Source organism: Silurus meridionalis, chromosome 11, assembly GCF_014805685.1.
Source record: "Silurus meridionalis isolate SWU-2019-XX chromosome 11, ASM1480568v1, whole genome shotgun sequence".
NCBI classification, from domain to species: Eukaryota; Metazoa; Chordata; class Actinopteri; order Siluriformes; family Siluridae; genus Silurus; species Silurus meridionalis.
In genome coordinates this window covers 205001-225000 of record NC_060894.1, presented here as the reverse complement: position 1 = coordinate 225000, position 20000 = coordinate 205001, and the positions used below count along the sequence as shown (strand labels likewise).

General features: G+C 45.5%; 2 protein-coding genes across 3 annotated transcripts in view; one reads left to right on the top strand and one right to left on the bottom strand.

Annotated features, from left to right (window-relative positions):
* Window positions 1-184: 184 nt before the first annotated feature.
* On the top strand, window positions 185-14847 carry trappc13 (trafficking protein particle complex subunit 13). Of its 2 annotated transcripts, XM_046861792.1 has the most exons (13): window positions 185-341; window positions 1815-1883; window positions 2757-2856; window positions 3714-3798; window positions 3923-4050; window positions 5152-5224; window positions 6009-6053; window positions 9719-9736; window positions 11487-11620; window positions 13197-13395; window positions 13584-13684; window positions 13802-13949; window positions 14581-14847. In XM_046861792.1, exons 1-13 carry the CDS (start codon window positions 266-268, stop codon window positions 14686-14688), a joined length of 1284 nt encoding a protein of 427 aa, XP_046717748.1. In that variant the 5' UTR covers window positions 185-265; the 3' UTR covers window positions 14689-14847. The 2 variants fall into 2 exon arrangements, with proteins under 2 accessions (XP_046717748.1, XP_046717747.1); XM_046861791.1 differs by lacking the exon at window positions 9719-9736 and having other exon boundaries at window positions 186-341.
* Window positions 14848-17681: 2834 nt separating this feature from the next.
* Window positions 17682-20000, bottom strand: part of sgtb (small glutamine rich tetratricopeptide repeat co-chaperone beta) — a 6139-nt gene continuing 3820 nt past the window's right edge. The window contains exons 7-11 of the mRNA XM_046861794.1: window positions 19453-19591; window positions 18946-19008; window positions 18235-18272; window positions 18019-18102; window positions 17682-17919 (exon numbers count right to left, since the gene is read on the bottom strand). Coding sequence (XP_046717750.1) covers window positions 17808-17919; window positions 18019-18102; window positions 18235-18272; window positions 18946-19008; window positions 19453-19591 — 436 coding nt within the window. The 3' untranslated portion in view covers window positions 17682-17807. The remainder of the gene's footprint in view (window positions 17920-18018; window positions 18103-18234; window positions 18273-18945; window positions 19009-19452; window positions 19592-20000) is intronic.

Below are 20000 nucleotides of genomic sequence, written 5' to 3'. Positions count from 1 at the left end.
ATGGAACACATTTAAGAAAGACGATTTCCAACGTTATAACCTTATAGTCAAATCTAAGAAATGTTTTTATTAATGATTAAACATACTAAACTCGTTCTTACCTAATTATTTTACATAAAACAAAAATAATATTTAATATTAGATACACTTTATTTGTTTGTATGTTTGTTTGTAGATTCTTATAAATTGCGCTTTGATCCTGAAACCCTTTACGCTTCATCGAAAACGCGTTTTGTGCCTGTGCGCTTGCCGTAGTCAGCTGATCATGCAGGTGAAAGGTCTACTGGTAGACAAAATGGACGTTAATCAGGCTAAACAGGAGCATCTCCTCGCTTTAAAGGGTTCGTATTTAATACATGTTTTTTGTGTGAAATGTTTATTTAACATGTTTATATGTTTATAAGTTTTAAACGATCCAGAGTAATAAAATGTGTTATTAAAATTAGCATTTATAAAGTTAACCAGCTACATGTCGCTTCCTGATCGCTAATGGGGTCACATTATTATAGAAAGTGCACTAGAAAGTGTTTACAGGCCGCTGTTTACTACTGAATGTAGTGCACCAGTACAGGGTGGAGGAGGGATTTGGGACAGAGCTTGAGCATGACACAGTCAGGTGTTTAAAAGGGTGATTTCGAGTGTTAATGGAGACGAAGTTCATTTACACTCAGTTATTCACCATCATCATCATCACCACCATCATCATCATCACCACCATCATCATCACCACCATCATCATCATCACCACCACCATCATCACCACCACCATTATCATCACCACCACCATTATCATCACCACCACCATTATCATCACCACCACCATCATCACCACCACCATTACCATCACCACCACCATTACCATCACCACCACCATTATCATCACCACCACCATTACCATCACCACCACCACCATCACCACCACCATTACCATCATCACCACCATCATCACCACCACCACCATCACCACCATCATCATCACCACCACCATCATCATCACCACCACCACCATCATCACCATCATCATCACCACCACCATCATCACCACCACCATTATCATCACCACCACCACCATCATCATCATCACCACCATCATCACCACCATCACCATCATCACCACCATCATCACCACCATCACCATCATTATCACCACCACCATTATCATCACCACCACCACCATTATCACCACCACCATCATTATCACCACCACCATCATTATCACCACCACCATCATTATCATCACCACCACCATCATTATCACCACCATCATTATCACCACCACCATTATCATCACCACCACCACCATTATCACCACCACCATCATTATCACCACCACCATCATTATCACCACCACCATCATCACCACCACCATTATCATCACCACCATCATTATCACCACCACCATCATTATCACCACCACCATTATCATCACCACCACCACCATTATCACCACCACCATTATCATCACCACCATTATCATCATCATCTATAAATAAGGAAATGTACAGTATTTTTTTTCTTTTAAATCATTTATTAAAAAATTATATTACAATAAAACTGTTTAAATTAAATCTAAAAATAAAAATTAATTTGAACTGTTTTTGATTTATGTTTTTATTATGGATGTGATTCTTAATTATTATTATTATTATTATTATTATTATTATTATTATTTATCAAATATTCTCTTTAAATGTTGTAACTTGATAAATTAGATTATTGTTGTTATTGTGTAGATGTTGTGTACACACACACACACACACACACACACACACACAGTGCTGTCAGTGTAATAATCAGTGTGTGTTTGTTGTTAGTGATGCGTCTGACCAAACCCACACTGTTCACCAACATGCCTGTAACATGTGAAGACCGAGATCTACCAGGTAACTGCACACACACACTTGCACACACACACTTGCACACACACTTGCACACACACTCGCGCGCACACACACTCGCGCACACACACACACACACACACACACACACACACAGATCAGGTATACCATTATTACCATGTGAACTACTTTAGCAGTTTGAGCTACAGGAGCTCGTCTGTTAGATCAGACCACACGTCCAGACTTCACTCCTCACGTGCATCAATGATCCTCGGCCGCCCACGACCCTGTCGCCGGTTCACCACTGTTCCTTCCTTGGAGCACTTTTGATAGATACTGACCACTGCAGACCAGGAACATCCCACAAGAGCTGCAGTGTTGGAGACGCTCTGACCCAGACGTCTAGACGTCACACTTGTCAAACTCACACAAATCCTTACACTCACACGTTTCCTGCTTCTAACATTAACTTTGAGCACTAAATGTTCACCTGCTGCCTGACAACAGGTGCCATGATGAAGAGATGATCAGTGGTGTTCACTTCACCCCTCAGAATAATGATAATGTTCTACCTGATCAGTGTGTATTTACCTGTGAGGTGTGTGTGTGTGAGTGGAGCAGATTCCTCTCAGTCAACACAGAGCAGGAATAAACACACACCTTTAAATTATCTCATTTATTCAATTACTGAAAACAGTTTTAAAATTCTTCCACGTATTTTTCTTGCTCTTAAAGTCTCATTCAGACAAAATTAATAAATACGATGTTTTTAAAATAAATACTGTAATAAAAGAGAATGCTGCTCCAGATCTCCACAACTCGTGTGTCTGCTTCGCTCAATTGTCTACTAAATAAATGCTGAGAAATCCATGACCTGTAATCTGACCTGGCCTATTGTGTGTGTGTGTGTGTGTGTAGGCGATCTGTTCGGGCGGCTCATGAGCGAAGACCCGTCTACTATAAAGGGGGCGGAGTCTCTGATGCTGGGGGAGATGCTCACACTGCCACAGAACTTCGGGTAAAAAGCACATTTATTATTAGACACTCAGAATGAGATCAGATTTGGCCTCTGTTATTTATTTGTTTGTTTATTTGGTTTTAGTTCATGTAGATTTCACACTGAACTTTTCTGCTCCTGGTTTCATATTAAAGGTTGAAATATTTCTCTGAAACACTGAAACATCCCCATTTTACCCCACACACCCGCTGAGCTCTGCGCTCTGATTGGTCAGCAGGTGGTGATTAGTTTTCTGACAGTACTCTGATGCTTATCGTTTCCATAGTAACGCCTCACTCATAACGTCTGTATGGAGAAACGGTGTGTTTGTGTAAGACGTGTGGAAGGAGTCTTCAGTGTCAGTGCTGTGTAGGAGTCAGAGGTGAAGGTGGGAGGAGTTTACTCTGCTTTCCGGGGGAGCGAGTGTGTATATCTGCTGTACGAGGTGGTATCTCCAGGTGGTATCTAAAGTTTGTAGACTCGCTCTGTTTACAACAAAGTACTTTATTTATTTATTTATCACCTTCAAAATAGTTGCCTTGTACAGCAATACAGCTCCCAGGGTTCTTCTGGAACGTGTCCTGAACGTTAGATCAGCACCAGTCCCACGGTCTTCTAATGTACACAGGACGATGTCTTTTAGCACACTGACTTATGAAGGTCGGTGCTCCCTGTGACTGCATGGGCAGCCTCGTGCTGCCATCCGTTGGCGTGTTACAGAACTAGTCTGGGAACTTTTTGATACCCCCTCATAATGTAAGTGAGCAGAGGAACTCGTTGTCGGTGATATAACAGTGTGTGTGCTGAATATTTCTCATGTTATTGTATTATTGTGTGCGTGTGTGTGTGTGTGTGTGTGTGTGTGTGTGTACGTACAGAAATATATTCCTGGGTGAGACCTTCTCCAGCTACATCAGTGTCCACAACGACAGCAACCAAGTGGTGAAGGATATACTAGTGAAGGTACAGAGTGCTGCTGGGGAACACACTGTGTGTGTGTGTGTGTGTGTGTGTGTGTGTGTGTGTGTGTGTGTGTGTGTGTGTGTGTGTGTGTGTGTGTTCACTCTCTCTCCCTCTCTTGGTGCAGGCTGATCTTCAGACCAGCTCTCAGAGGTTAAATCTCTCAGCGTCTAACTCGGGCGTGTCTGAGCTAAAACCAGAGTGCTGCATTGATGATGTCATCCACCATGAGGTCAAGGAGATCGGGACTCACATGTAAGATCTGGATAAAGTTCTACATGTTAATGAAGCTGCATATGGTACACACACCTGGGCCTACACACACACACACACACACACACACACACACACACACACACCTGGGCCTATACACACACCTGAGGCGGATCATCTCCCTTATTCTTAAAGATCAGTACCAGCACACACCTTCTCCATTCCTCAGGCATCTTCTCACCTTCCAAAATCCTGTTAAACAATCTGGTTAAAAACTCCACTGCATCTCTCCTAAACATCTCCACGCTTCTACCGGTATGTCATCTGATCCAACTGACTTTCCACTCTTCATCCTCTTATTTGCTGCTCTCACTTCCTCCTTACTAATCCTATCTACATCCTGCTTCACATCTCCACACCATCCAACCTTCTCTCTCTCTCATTTTCCTCATTCATCAGCTGCTCAAAATCCTCCCTCCATCTTCTCAACACACTCTCCTCACTAGTCAACACATTTCCATCTCCATCCTTTATTGCTCTAACTTGCAGCACATCCTTCTCAACCTCTTTCTCCTTCTGCTCTCCTGCACTTCCTCATTCCACCACCACGTCTCTTTGTCTTCCTTTCAATTTCCAGATGTTACACCAAGAACCTTTCTAGCTGTCTCCCTCATCACTCCTGCAGTAGTTGCCCAATCATCCAGCACCTCTTCACCACCACCGAACTCCTGTCTGACCTCTTCCCTGAACCTCACACTACACTCTTCCTCCTTCAGCTTCCACCATCTTATTCTTCTTTCAGTCCTCACTCTCCTCCTCTTCTTCACCTCCAAAAACATCCTACAGACCACCATCTGATGCTCACCCTCACCCCCGGGCTTGGGCCCGGCACTAAGAGTGCACTGGCTTGTGCAACCATGATGACTGGGTCTCTCTCTCACACACACACACACACACACACACACACACACACACACACACACACACACACACAAAAACAGTGTACACACATCTGTTTATTGTGATGACGCCTGGTGCTTTTTATCAGTACATAGTTACAGTTCAGCTCATATCAAGTTTCACCTTACAGCAGTGATAATTGTGTGTGTGTGTGTGTGTGTGTGTGTGTGTGTCCCTTCACAGCCTGGTGTGTGCTGTCAGCTACACCACTCAGACCGGAGACAAATTGTACTTTAGGAAGTTTTTCAAATTTCAGGTGAATATTTTAAACCTTTTATTTATTATTTTTTGGGGTGTGTGTGTGTGTGTGTGTGTTTATTTATTAACCCTTTTATGCACATAAATTCTGTTTGTGTTACAGGCAGGAAGCTGCTGATGTAAAACTTTTCGTTTAGTACTTTAGAAAAAAAATAAATTTTTATATTGTTTAAAAACATTGGAATCTTTTTTTTACATTTCAGGCATCATTATTTATTAATTTAATCTGTTTAGGATTTTAATATCAGTGGTTTTCAGAAGGAAAACGTGAAACGTATTTAAAAGCGATTATAAATAAATAAATAAATAAATGTGAACACTAATTGAATGAGATGTAAATAAACCCCTGTAGAAGTAGTGTGTGTGTGTGTGTGTGTGTGTGTGTGTGTGTGTGTGTGTGTGTGTGTGTGTGTGTGTGTGTGTGTGTGTGAGGGTTCGGAGGCGTGGAGTTTGAAGTTATGTATCAGCTTAGTGTGATCAGAGCAATGCAATTAACATCAGAGTTCCACAGCAGAGCCTGAGAACCTCCTCCTTATGAGTCTCTGTACAGCACAGAACCAGAACCAGATCAGATACGACACTCGGACACTCACTCTGCACTTTATTATTACTAGATCTGTCTGATACTAGAGTGTGTGTGTGTGTGTGTGTGTGTGTGTGTGTGTGTGTGTGTGTGTATAGAGTGTACAGTATATTGTGTGTGTTGTGAGAGCTGTATGGATTGTGCAGCAGCAGAACCTGAGGTTTCCTCCTCCTTCAGTCTGAACTCTATTTTAAATCAGGTTCTCAAGCCTCTGGATGTGAAAACCAAGTTCTACAATGCAGAGGTGAGATTTTCTCTCTTTTTTTTCTTTCTTTATCGATTGATTCTTTTATTTATGTTTGTGGGATTTATTTTGATCAGACCCTCTTCCTCCTGTCACCTTTATTACTCACCTGTTCAGTGGCTGGAGTTTACTGCATAAACATAACTACTGTAGTTACAGCTGTTTATAATCAGCACATTCAATCAGATTCAACTAACCAACACAAATTACCTGCGTGTTCACCACACCTGAACTCCAACACACCTGAACACCACCACACCTGAACACCACCACACCTGAACCCCACCACACCTGAACCCCACCACACCTGACCTCCACACACCTGAACTCCAACACACCTGAACACCACCACCTGAACACCACCACCTGACCTCCAACACACCTGACCTCCACCACACCTGACCTCCACCACACCTGAACACCACCACACCTGAACACCACCACACCTGAACACCACCACACCTGAACACCACCACACCTGAACTCCACCACACCTGACCTCCACCACACCTGAACACCACACCTGACCTCCACCACACCTGACCTCCACCACACCTGACCCCACCACACCTGACCCCACCACACCTGACCCCACCACACCTGACCTCCACCACACCTGACCTCCACCACACCTGACCCCACCACACCTGACCCCACCACACCTGACCTCCACCACACCTGACCTCCACCACACCTGAACCCCACCACACCTGAACCTCCACCACACCTGAACCCCACCACACCTGAACCCCACCACCTGAACCCCACCACACCTGAACACCACCACACCTGAACCCCACCACACCTGAACCCCACCACACCTGAACTCCAACACACCTGAACACCACCACACCTGAACTCCAACACACCTGACCTCCAACACACCTGAACACCACCACACCTGACCTCCAACACACCTGACCTCCAACACACCTGAACACCACCACACCTGAACACCACCACACCTGAACCCCAACACACCTGAACACCACCACACCTGAACTCCAACACACCTGACCTCCAACACACCTGACCTCCAACACACCTGACCTCCAACACACCTGAACACCACCACACCTGAACACCACCACACCTGAACACCACCACACCTGAACACCACCACACCTGAACACCACCACACCTGACCTCCAACACCTGAACACCACCACACCTGAACACCACCACACCTGAACTCCAACACACCTGACCTCCAACACACCTGACCTCCAACACACCTGAACCCCACCACACCTGAACCCCACCACACCTGACCCCACCACACCTGACCCCACCACACCTGACCCCACCACACCTGACCTCCAACACACCTGACCTCCAACACACCTGAACACCACCACACCTGAACACCAACACAATTACCTGTGTTCAACACACCTGAACACCACCACACCTGAACCCCACCACACCTGAACCCCACCACACCTGAACCCCACCACACCTGAACACCACCACACCTGAACACCAACACAATTATCTGCGTGTTCAACACACCTGAACACCACCACACCTGAACCCCACCACACCTGAACACAACACAAATTACCTGTGTTCAACACACCTGAACACCACCACACCTGACCTCCACCACACCTGACCTCCACCACACCTGACCTCCAACACACCTGACCTCCACCACACACCTGACCTCCACCACACCTGAACCCCACCACACCTGAACCCCACCACACCTGAACACCAACACAAATTACCTGCGTGTTCAACACACCTGACCTCCAACACACCTGAACCCCACCACACCTGAACCTCCACCACACCTGAACCCCACCACCTGACCTCCACCACACCTGACCACCACCACACCTGACCACCACCACACCTGAACACCAACACACCTGAACACCAACACAATTACCTGTGTTCAACACACCTGAACACCACCACACCTGAACACCACCACACCTGAACACCACCACACCTGAACACCAACACAAATTACCTGTTCAACACACCTGAACCCCACCACACCTGAACCCCACCACACCTGAACCCCACCACACCTGAACCCCACCACACCTGAACTCCAACACACCTGAACACCACCACACCTGAACTCCAACACCTGACCTCCAACACACCTGAACACCACCACACCTGACCTCCAACACACCTGACCTCCAACACACCTGAACACCACCACACCTGAACCCCAACACACCTGAACCCCAACACACCTGACCCCACCACACCTGACCCCACCACACCTGACCTCCACCACACCTGACCTCCAACACACCTGAACACCACCACACCTGAACACCAACACAATTACCTGTGTTCAACACACCTGAACACCACCACACCTGAACACCACCACACCTGAACCCCACCACACCTGAACACCACCACACCTGAACACCAACACACCTGAACACCACCACCTGAACACCACCACACCTGAACCCCACCACACCTGAACACAACACAAATTACCTGTGTGTTCAACACACCTGAACACCACCACACCTGACCTCCACCACACCTGACCTCCACCACACCTGAACCCCACCACACCTGAACCCCACCACACCTGAACACCACCACACCTGAACACCAACACAATTACCTGTGTGTTCAACACACCTGAACACCACCACACCTGACCTCCAACACACCTGAACCCCACCACACCTGAACCCCACCACACCTGACCTCCACCACACCTGACCACCACCACACCTGACCACCACCACACCTGACCACCACCACACCTGAACACCAACACAAATTACCTGCGTGTTCAACACACCTGAACTCCAACACACCTGAACACCACCACACCTGACCTCCAACACACCTGAACACCACCACACCTGACCCCACCACACCTGACCTCCAACACACCTGACCTCCAACACACCTGAACACCACCACACCTGACCTCCAACACACCTGAACACCACCACACCTGAACACCACCACACCTGAACACCAACACACCTGAACTCCAACACACCTGAACTCCAACACACCTGAACTCCAACACACCTGACCTCCACCACACCTGAACACCACCACACCTGACCTCCAACACACCTGAACACCACCACACCTGAACACCACCACACCTGAACACCACCACACCTGAACACCACCACACCTGAACACCAACACAAATTACCTGCGTGTTCAACACACCTGAACCCCACCACACCTGAACCCCAACACACCTGAACCCCAACACACCTGAACCTCCAGCCAATCACAAGTTTGTGATTGTGTGTGTGGATTCAGTCTGATCAGATAAATTTGTGTGGAATATGAATCCTCTGATCAGCTGAAGGAATGGGAATAAAGTGATAATTGTAATAAAGGTGACAGGTACACACACACACACACACACACACACACACACAGCTGTGTTTATTATTGAGTGTATTAGTGCTTTTCATACTGCACATTCATATATTTTGTCTTCTTTACTTCATTTCATCCTCACTTTAAAAAAATAGTTTTTTTTGGTAATGTAGATTATTATTATTATTATTATTATTATTATTATTATTATTATTATTATTTTAGTGCTGTTTCTCAAACGCAGTATTTTTGTAGATGATTTATTTATTTTTAACGCATGGATTCTGCACATTTCTAATGATTTTCTTGTGTTTTATTTTCTCCATTAGAGTGACCTCAGTTCTGTGGTAATTCCTTCCACTTCTCATTTCACCTTTATTTCTGCAGCCCCTTTTTCCCTCCTGTCCTTCGTTCTCCTCTGTGGAGCAGATAAAACCAGCTGAAGCTGAACACAGGGGAAACAAGAAAAAGTGCATTTCAGATGAAATGGCGATTAAGAGCGAGGGGGAAGTCGGGGGATGATGATGATGATGATGATGATGATAACACGGGGAATTTGGAGTCTGAAATGAAAAAAAGCCATGAAATAATAAATGAAATGCTTTTTTGTTGTTTTCTCTCTTTTTGATTTTGTTTATTTGTTTGTTATATAAACTTCTCTCACTGCTTTTGCTTTTTTGCTCTGAATCTCTTGCAAGTGTTTGAGTGAAAATCAGCTGATTGTGACCCAGGAAATGAAAAGCCCACATCTCGTCCTGCTTCCTGTTGGACTTCACACAGAGTTGTATTCAGAGTCCATGTGCACTTGAGGAAAGTTCCTGGTGTTCAGACTCTGGTTATGCACATGGTGTACTGATTTTCTGAGCTCCACACCTCCAGTGAGGAGAAAGATCTCAGATATTCAGGAGCATGTGGACCATATCTTTAAATATATGAACACCTTTAATCAGGCAGAAGATAAAGAAGCCACGTGATGCTAAACCCAGGGTCATCACGTGCTCACTGCTCCAGATAAACCCAGGGTCTGATTTTAAATTGGAATGAGTTCTGATCTGCACACCCACTACATGCTCGAAAGTTTTTGGACACCTGGCCCTAAATTTGGTATGTGCTTTTTGAACATAATCTCTTCTGGGAAGATGTTCTTCTAAATTTTATGGAGATTTGTGGAAATTCATTTCGCTACAAGGGTGTTGGTAAAGTGTGTGTGTGTGTGTGTGTGTGTGTGTGTGTGTGTGTGTGTGTGTTTCATAGTTTACTATTAAATCCTGACTACAACTCTGTGTTCTTCCCTACACACACACACACACACACACACACACACACACTTTGATCTTCATTTTCCAGATTGATTGGAGTGTGTGTGAGGGAATGTGAGAATCTGATGGATCAGGAGGTGATACGGCTTTGAGCTCAGCATGGACATTGTGCTTCATTCTGAAATAATAACGTTCCTCTCAAAGGTCTGATGTTTCTCCCAGTTCATCTCCAGACTGTAAATCTCAGGCATGAACTAACCCGAGGTGCTGATCCGTGTTCTGAGTGCTTTTATCCAGATGTCAACAGCTGCTTGATTCAGGCGGGAGCTTCATTTTAACATCTCCTCATCCTCATCTTTCCTCCTCTTCCTCCATCTCCTCATCCTCATCTTCCCTCCTCTTCCTTCATCTCCTCATCCTCATCTTCCCTCCTCTTCCTTCATCTCCTCATCCTCATCTTCCCTCCTCTTCCTCCATCTCCTCATCCTCCTCTTCCTCCTCTTCCTTCATCTCCTCATCCTCATCTTCCTCCTCTTCCTCCATCTCCTCATCTTCCTCCTCTTCCTTCATCTCCTCATCCTCATCTTCCTCCTCTTCCTCCATCTCCTCATCCTCCTCTTCCTCCTCTTCCTCCATCTCCTCATCTTCCCTCTTCTCCTCCATCTCCTCATCCTCATCTTCCTCCTCTTCCTCCATCTCCTCATCTTCCCTCTTCTCCTCCATCTCCTCATCCTCATCTTCCTTCTTCTCCTCCAGTTCTTCCTCCTCTTCCTCCTCCCAGCCTGAATCAAGGAGCTGAAATGAGGATCAGTGTGTAATCCCTGTGTGATCTCTGCAGACGGACGAGGTGTTCCTGGAGGCTCAGATTCAGAACATCACCACATCACCCATGTTCATGGAGAAAGTGTCTCTGGAACCTTCCATGATGTACAACGTCACCGAACTGAACACAGTGTGCTCAGGGGAGGAACGGTAAACTCATCAGTGCACATGGAGAACTTCACTCCACACACACCTCACACTCTCCACCTCACACTCTCCACCTTACACACCTCACACTCCACGTCACACATCTCACACTACACCACACACTCTCCACCTTACACCTCACACTCCACATTACACATCTCACACACTACACCACACTCTCCACCTCACACTCCACCTCACACATCTCACACTCTCCACCTCACACTCTCCACCTTACACACCTCACACTCCACCTCACACATCTCACACACTACACCACACACTCTCCACCTTACACACCTCACACTCCACATTACACATCTCACACACTACACCACACACCTCCCTTACACACCTCACACCCACCTCACATCTCACACTCTCCACCTCACACTCTCCACCTTACACACCTCACACTCCACATTACACATCTCACACACTACACCACACACTCTCCACCTCACACATCTCACACACTACACCACACACTCCACCTTACACACCTCACACTCCACCTCACACATCTCACACTACACCACACACTCTCCACCTTACACACCTCACACTCCACATTACACATCTCACACACTACACCACACACTCTCCTTACACACCTCACACTCCACCTCACATCTCACACTCTCCACCTCACACTCTCCACCTTACACACCTCACACTCCACATTACACATCTCACACACTACACCACACACCTCACACTCTCCACCTCACACTCCACCACACACTCTCCACCTTACACACCTCACACTCCACCTCACACATCTCACACACTACACCACACACCTCACACTCCACCTCACACATCTCACACACTACACCACACACTCTCCACCACACACCTCACACTCTCCACCACACACTCTCCACCACACACCTCACACTCCACCACACATCTCACACACTACACCACACACTTCCACCTTACACACCTCACACTCCACCTCACACATCTCACACACTACACCACACTCTCCACCTTACACACCTCACACTCCACCTCACACATCTCACACACTACACCACACACTCTCCACCTTACACCTCACACTCCACCTCACACATCTCACACACTACACCACACACTCTCCACCTTACACCTCACACTCCACCTCACATCTCACACACTACACCACACACCTCCACCTTACACCTCACACTCCACATTACACATCTCACACACTACACCACACACTCTCCACCTTACACCTCACACTCCACCTCACACATCTCACCCTCTCCACCTCACACACACCTCACCCTCTCCACCTCACACACACCTCACCCTCTCCACCTCACACACCTCACCCTCTCCACCACACACACCTCACCCTCTCCACCTCACACACCTCACCCTCTCCACCTCACACACCTCACCCTCTTCAACCTCACACATGTCACACACTCCACCACACACTCTCCACCTCACACTCTCCACCTTACACATCTCACCCTCTCCACCTCACACACACTTCAAAAAAAACAAATTTTTGCCCAAAATGTCTCTGCTGGTCTGTAGTCTTTCCCATACAGAGTTTGTTTGTTTTTCTGCTCCTCTGTAGCGAGTCGACGTTTGGGAAGATGTCGTACCTGCAGCCCACAGACACACGGCAGTACCTGTACTGTCTGAAACCCAAGCCGGAGTTTGCAGAGAAGGCCGGGGTCATTAAAGGGGTCACAGTCATCGGCAAACTGGACATCGTGTGGAAGACCAACCTGGGGGAGAGAGGACGATTACAGACCAGCCAGCTGCAGAGAATGGTACGGTCCGATCACAGCGCTCGTGTACACATAGTCTCAGAGCTCAGGGAGTGAAAGCTGCTGAAGGATAAGGGTGTGATCCAGAACCGGGTCAGCTCGGGTTCGGTACAGCATCAGATCATCATTCATGTTTCACAGCTGTGTAAATAAACCAGAATTATTGTGTATTGTTCTCGGGCTTCACTCAGGCTCCCGGTTATGGAGACGTTCGACTGTCGTTGGAGCTCGTTCCTGACACCGTGAACATCGAAGAGCCTTTCGATATCACCTGTAAAATCACAAACTGCAGGTACGAGGACGTACAACTGCTCTGTAGATTAACTCATAAATGCAATCGATTCTAAATAAGTGTGTGTGTGTGTGTGTGTGTGTGTGTGTGTGTGTGTGTGTGTGTGTGTGGTCTCAGCGAACGCACCATGGACCTGCTGCTGGAGATGTGTAACACTCGTTCAGTGCACTGGTGTGGAGTTTCAGGAAGGCAGTTGGGAAAACTGGGTCCGAGTGCATCTCTGTCCATCCCCCTGCAGCTCCTCTCCTCTGTACAGGGTCTGCAGGTAACACCATCACCCTCTCATTGGTCAGGAGGTGCTGATTAGTTCTCCATCTCAGCTGCTCTGATGCATTATCGTAACCATAACAACATGAGTAACGAACATGTGTAATCGCCGACAGTGTGGTTTTCTTCAGGGGCAGATGTTTGACAGATGTTTGTGAGTCTCCAGTGTCACTGCTTCATAACAGTCAGAGAAGGAATGAAAAAGCTGAAGTAGTTCTACAGTAAAATGTGATTAATGAGAAGAATCAGTTTTGCACTTACAAGGAATTTGTTTTGGTGACAGAAACTTCCAGCACTTTTTTATTTTATTTTATATTTTAGTAAAATATTAAAATGAATGAATAAATTAATTAATTAATTAAAGTAATATAAATGATATAGAAAAATAGTATTAATGCACAGAAAAGTACAGATTTAGATCAGTAAAATGTAGTATTGCACATTTTTATTGAACAAATAATAATGTAAAAGCGGAGCAGCTGAAACTGTAATACATTTGCATAAATTAAAATATTTATTTTACGGCATTTGTAATTTTATTGTACATATTTGATCTTTATTTTGCAAAGCGTGATGAGAGATGAACATGTGAGTCATGTGACTGCGCCGGCTTTGTGTCCGTGTTGTAGAGTATCTCAGGCCTGAGGCTCACGGACACGTTCCTGAAACGCACGTACGAGTACGACGACATCGCACAGGTGTGTGTGGTGTGTCCTTACCTGAACCATGAAACCTGAAGCTCCTCCCACTTCCTGTCGCGGTAACCTGCACCTCCGCGGACCAAAGGCATCACCATGTTTTACACTGTTCGCTGACCTTCTTTTAAAGTGTGTGTTTTAAAGCCTGATTCTGATTTTAAATGTGTGTGTGAATGATAATAAACGAGTGAACTTCAATTTCTGTACAGAGACAAAACTGAGAAATTCGCTTAGGGATGCTTTAATATTTCTTATGTTCCTGGATCAGGTCTTCCAGAGGGAGACTGTAGATTTCTTCTTTATTGTTAAAAATCCTGCATGATGTTTTCCACAGAATAAACCTTGCTGACCTTTAAAGCAGCGGTCTGTAATATTTACGGCCCTCTGCTGACTGTGAGGTGAACTGCACTTATTACACCAGATACTGATCAGGTCTAACACTATATTCTGCATCAACTAGTGGGCGGAGCTTAATTTATTCCCCCGGCGCATTATAATGATGTAAATAAGAGTAAAAGATCCTGATCTGATTCCAGGAAACTTTTTACACTGCAGCTTTAATACAGAATTCCCCATAAAGACGATGGTGAAGAAGGGTTCTGAAACGATTTCTCTGATGAGCACCAACCTTTATGTGTGAAAGTGTAAATACAGCCACTATTGTATAGATAGATAGAGAGAGAGAGAGAGAGAGAGAGAGAGAGAGAGATCCTGATTGACCCTAAACCCCTGCTAAAGAAACTGAATAAATTCCACAGTGATGTCACCTCATATTTATTCATGTGATTATTTCCATTTATTTACAGATGTGGAGCTCCGTCTTTACACACACGATGTTTAAGAGAACATCTCTCTCTCTCTCTCTCTCTCACGCACACACACACACACACACACACACACACACACACACAGTGTCCTGACCTGAACATAAAGTGCAGAATAAGTCTTGCATTAACAGTGACATGAACACCATCCTAATGGACTGAAGAAAAACGACCTTCCATCATGTGAAGGAAACTGAACAGTGTTCAGAGAGAGAGAGAGAGAGAGAGAGAGAAGGACATGAAGGTTGTGGAGGAGAAAATATATTAAGTGAGGATGGAAGAAGGCAAGAAGGAGAAATAGAGCAGAGCGAGGGAAAGAAAAATAAACTGAAAGTGAATGAGAGAAGGATAGAAGAATGAGAGAGAGAGAGAGAGAGAGAGTATAGAAAAAAGATAGAAAATTTTACAGGAAAATTGAAATGAAAACATTTAAAAATTAGTAGTTCTCAGAATTCTATGTTTAATTCACTTTTAGATTAATAAATGCAGGAGGTCTTCTAACCAGAGACTCCTCACTAGAGAGACTTCTCACCAGAGACTCCACACCAGAGAGACTCCACACCAGAGAGACTTCTTACCAGAGAGACTTCTCACCAGAGACTCCTCACCAGAGAGACTTCTAACCAGAGACTCCACACCAGAGAGACTCCACACCAGAGAGACTTCTCACCAGAGAGACTTCTCACCAGAGACTCCACACCAGAGAGACTTCTCACCAGAGACTTCTCACCAGAGAGACTTCTCACCAGAGACTCCACACCAGAGAGACTTCTCACCAGAGAGACTCCACACCAGAGAGACTTCTCACCAGAGACTCCACATCAGAGAGACTTCTCACCAGAGAGACTTCTCACCAGAGACTCCACACCAGAGAGACTTCTCACCAGAGACTCCACACCAGAGAGACTTCTCACCAGAGAGACTTCTCACCAGAGAGACTCCACACCAGGCTTTCTATTGTTTTCTTCATAAAAGTTCAGTGTGTGTGTGTGTGTGTGTGTGTGTGTGTGTGTGTGTGTGTGTGTTTATAATCTGATTCATGTCCTGCCTATTGATGGTCTGTAGGTTCTGTCTTTTAATGTTATTAAGGAGTTTAACATTAACACAGTGATTCCTGCTCCAACACACACACACACACACACACACACACACACACACACTATGCTAGGCGGGACTAATTTTACACTTCTGAAGCTATTAATGGTGATGTTACGTGTACCCACCCCATCTATACGTCACACCAGTTTACATACAGACACTTTAACCTTTTTATTACAGATTATTACAGCTGTATAAACAGTGCTGAACTGTACACACAAATCAATAAACAAACAGGAAAAACCTCAGCTAATAAAAAGGAGGGTCACATGGTGCAACACCACCCAATCATCTGCTCGTTGCTCTGCAGGTTTCATTTGATCATGATGTTATTGGGTGATAAGAACAGGATGTCTGTGATTGGTGGAAATCTTTTATATTACTTTATATTACAGATGATGCAGTAAAACAGGCAGTGAGAGTCAGACTGTTAGACAGACATTGAGACAGACAGGGAGACACTGAGACAATGATACAGACATTGAGACAGTTGCACAATGAGACAGTGGGATTTGGACAGTAAGAGTGAGACAAGTGAGACAAGAGAGAGACATTGTTAGGGTTAGACAGTGGGAGTTGAACAATGAGACAGAGAGTTGAATCTTACTCTATCTGTGAGTTGGACAGTAAGACAGTAAGAGTTGGACAGTGAGAGCTGGACAATGAGACAGCGGGAGTTGGACAGTGAGAGAGTGGGAGTTGGACAGTGAGACAATGAGACAGTGAAAGCTGAACAGTGAGACAGTTGGAGTTGGACAGTGGGAGTTGGAACGTGAGACAGTGGGAGTTGAACAGTGAGACAGTAAGACGGTGAGACAGTGGGAGTTGGATCTCACGCTATCTGTGAGTTGGACAGTGAGATACTGGAAGCTGGGCAGTGAGACAGTGGGAGTTGTACAGTGAGATAGTGGAAGTTGGACAGTGGGAGTTGGGCAGTGAGACAGCAAGTCTGTGGAGGTTGACCAGTGAGACAGTGGAAGTTAGACAGTGGGATTTTTTCTCTATCTGTCTCTCTATATATATGTATTTCTCTCCCTTTCTATCTATCTGTCTACCTCTCACTCTATCTATCTCTACTTCTCCCTCTCTCTCTGTCTGTCTCTTCCCCTCTCTCTCTCTCTCTTTCTATCTGTTTGTCGGTCTCTCTCTCTTTTTCTCTCGCTCTCTCTGTTTCTCTCCCTCTCTTTCTATCTCTCTCTCTCCCCCACACTCTTGCTCTGATCAGAGAGGAGAAGATCAGGAATGTTCCTCAGGACTGCCGCTGAAGGACTGGCTGCGGATGTGGTTCCTCAACTGTTCTATCAACTCTGGGTTCTGCTGCTGAATCTGCTGAGCAAACTGCTGACCACTGAGAGGAGAGAGAGAGAGAGAGAGAGAAAGAGAGAGAATACATTATCCTGACAGACTGAGATATAATCAGATCTTTTGATGGAGAATAAACACTTACGCTTCTATAAGGCTGGAGACATCTGACATCCCTCCGACTGCTACTGCTGGACCTCCCACTGCGTTCGACGCCATTCCTGACATCCTGACACACATTCCAACACTTTATTACTGAGAGCTGCCGTGTCTCCAACGAACACCGACAGGAATTAATTACTGAGATCTTTAATCTCCTCAACACTACATCATGATGATGATGAAATAGTGGAGCACTTACAGCTGCTGGACCTGCTGGTTCTGCATCACGCTGGCAGCCTGGAGATGAACAGAGAGAGAAGATGAACCACAAACGAATCGGAGTTTCAACACTTTATAGATGATTCTCTGAAAAGCCGTAATCATGTGGTGAAAGAGAGAACGTTTCAGGTTTCCCTCCTTTCTTCTCCTCTCACACACTTAGTGAAATCATCAGCAGGTTTTTCTCCCACGGCAGTGTGTTTCAGCTCAGATGTTCTATCATCACTCCATCACTCTGATAAGGACAAACCCCAATGAGATCCTGTCAGACTACAGTTCCATAATCTTTACTAACTGTGAAACACCTCACAGTTTATTCATGCTGTGTGTAAAAGTCAGGAGAGACTGCAGAGATGTTTACACTGAGAGATTCCAGACTGTGAGCAGCTGTCACGCTCATCATCTCCACATTCAGATCACAGATTATGGTTTCAGAGGTTCAGCATGAGGTCATGATCACATTACAGACCTCCAGCTTTAACCTGCACGAGTCCGAGCTGCTCAGCTTCACCGTTCATTCTAACAATAGACCTGTTAGAACCATGTGGAGAACCCGAGAACCTCACATTCCAAACATCTCAAACTCGTCCATTTACAGCCAACAGGACACAAAGGTCAATGTGTGGCACATTCTGAAGTTTACGGTGTTTTAAAAGACCATAAAGCTGCTCTGAACCCCGGTGCTGCTCACCATGCTGATGTAGGCCGGGTTGTTCATGAGGCTGGCCATGTCGAAGCCCAGTCTAGACACCGTCTGGGGACACACACATTCCCAGAATGGACAAACACTTTCACTGTATCAGCTACAACATTTTGTAATAAGCACACACACACACACACACACACACACACACACACACACACACACACACACACACACACACACACACACACATAGACACACATAGACACACACACACACACACACAGAGACACACACACACACACACACACACACACACAGACACACATAGACACACACACACACACACACACACACACACATAGACACACACACACACAGACACACACACACACACACACACACACACACACACACATAGACACACACACACACACACACACACACATACATAGACACACACACACACACTGCACAGAACAATTTACTATGGCCCCAAGAACATTTTGGCTCTCAAACGGTTTGTTATATTTCAGTTGCGCTTGTTCTACTCACAGAACCTGAGGATTCTCTCTTTTTTTGCTCTGCGGTCTTTAGGTTGGACTTGTACGTGTCGTTTTCTGGATCCAGTACTAGCGCCTTTTTAAAGTAAGTGATGGCCTCTGAGAACTTGCTCATGGTAGCGAGCGCCAATCTACAAACCAACAACCAAAAAGCGGTTAGAAAAGATTTGATCATTTTCCTCCACACTTCAGTGTAACACATGCTGGAGAAAGTTACTGAATGTACACACGTCAGTATTCACACCTACAGAACTACAGCATGAACATCTGCCCAGAGAGTTCCACCTGCAGGGGGCAGACTTTATCTCAAGGAAATGTGGGTCTCATTATTTTATGAACTCATCAGATTAAAGAAGAAAGCATGATCAAACACATGTATCAATATGTCATGAACATATCTTGTATCATTACAAATCTCCAACTCAGAGGTGGAGGATGCAGAACCTGCATGACTCTGAACACCAGGAAGTGTCTGAGTGTTAGAGTCAGTGCTGCACAAATGATTAATCACCACCAGAACATCCACCACCTGCAAAGCCT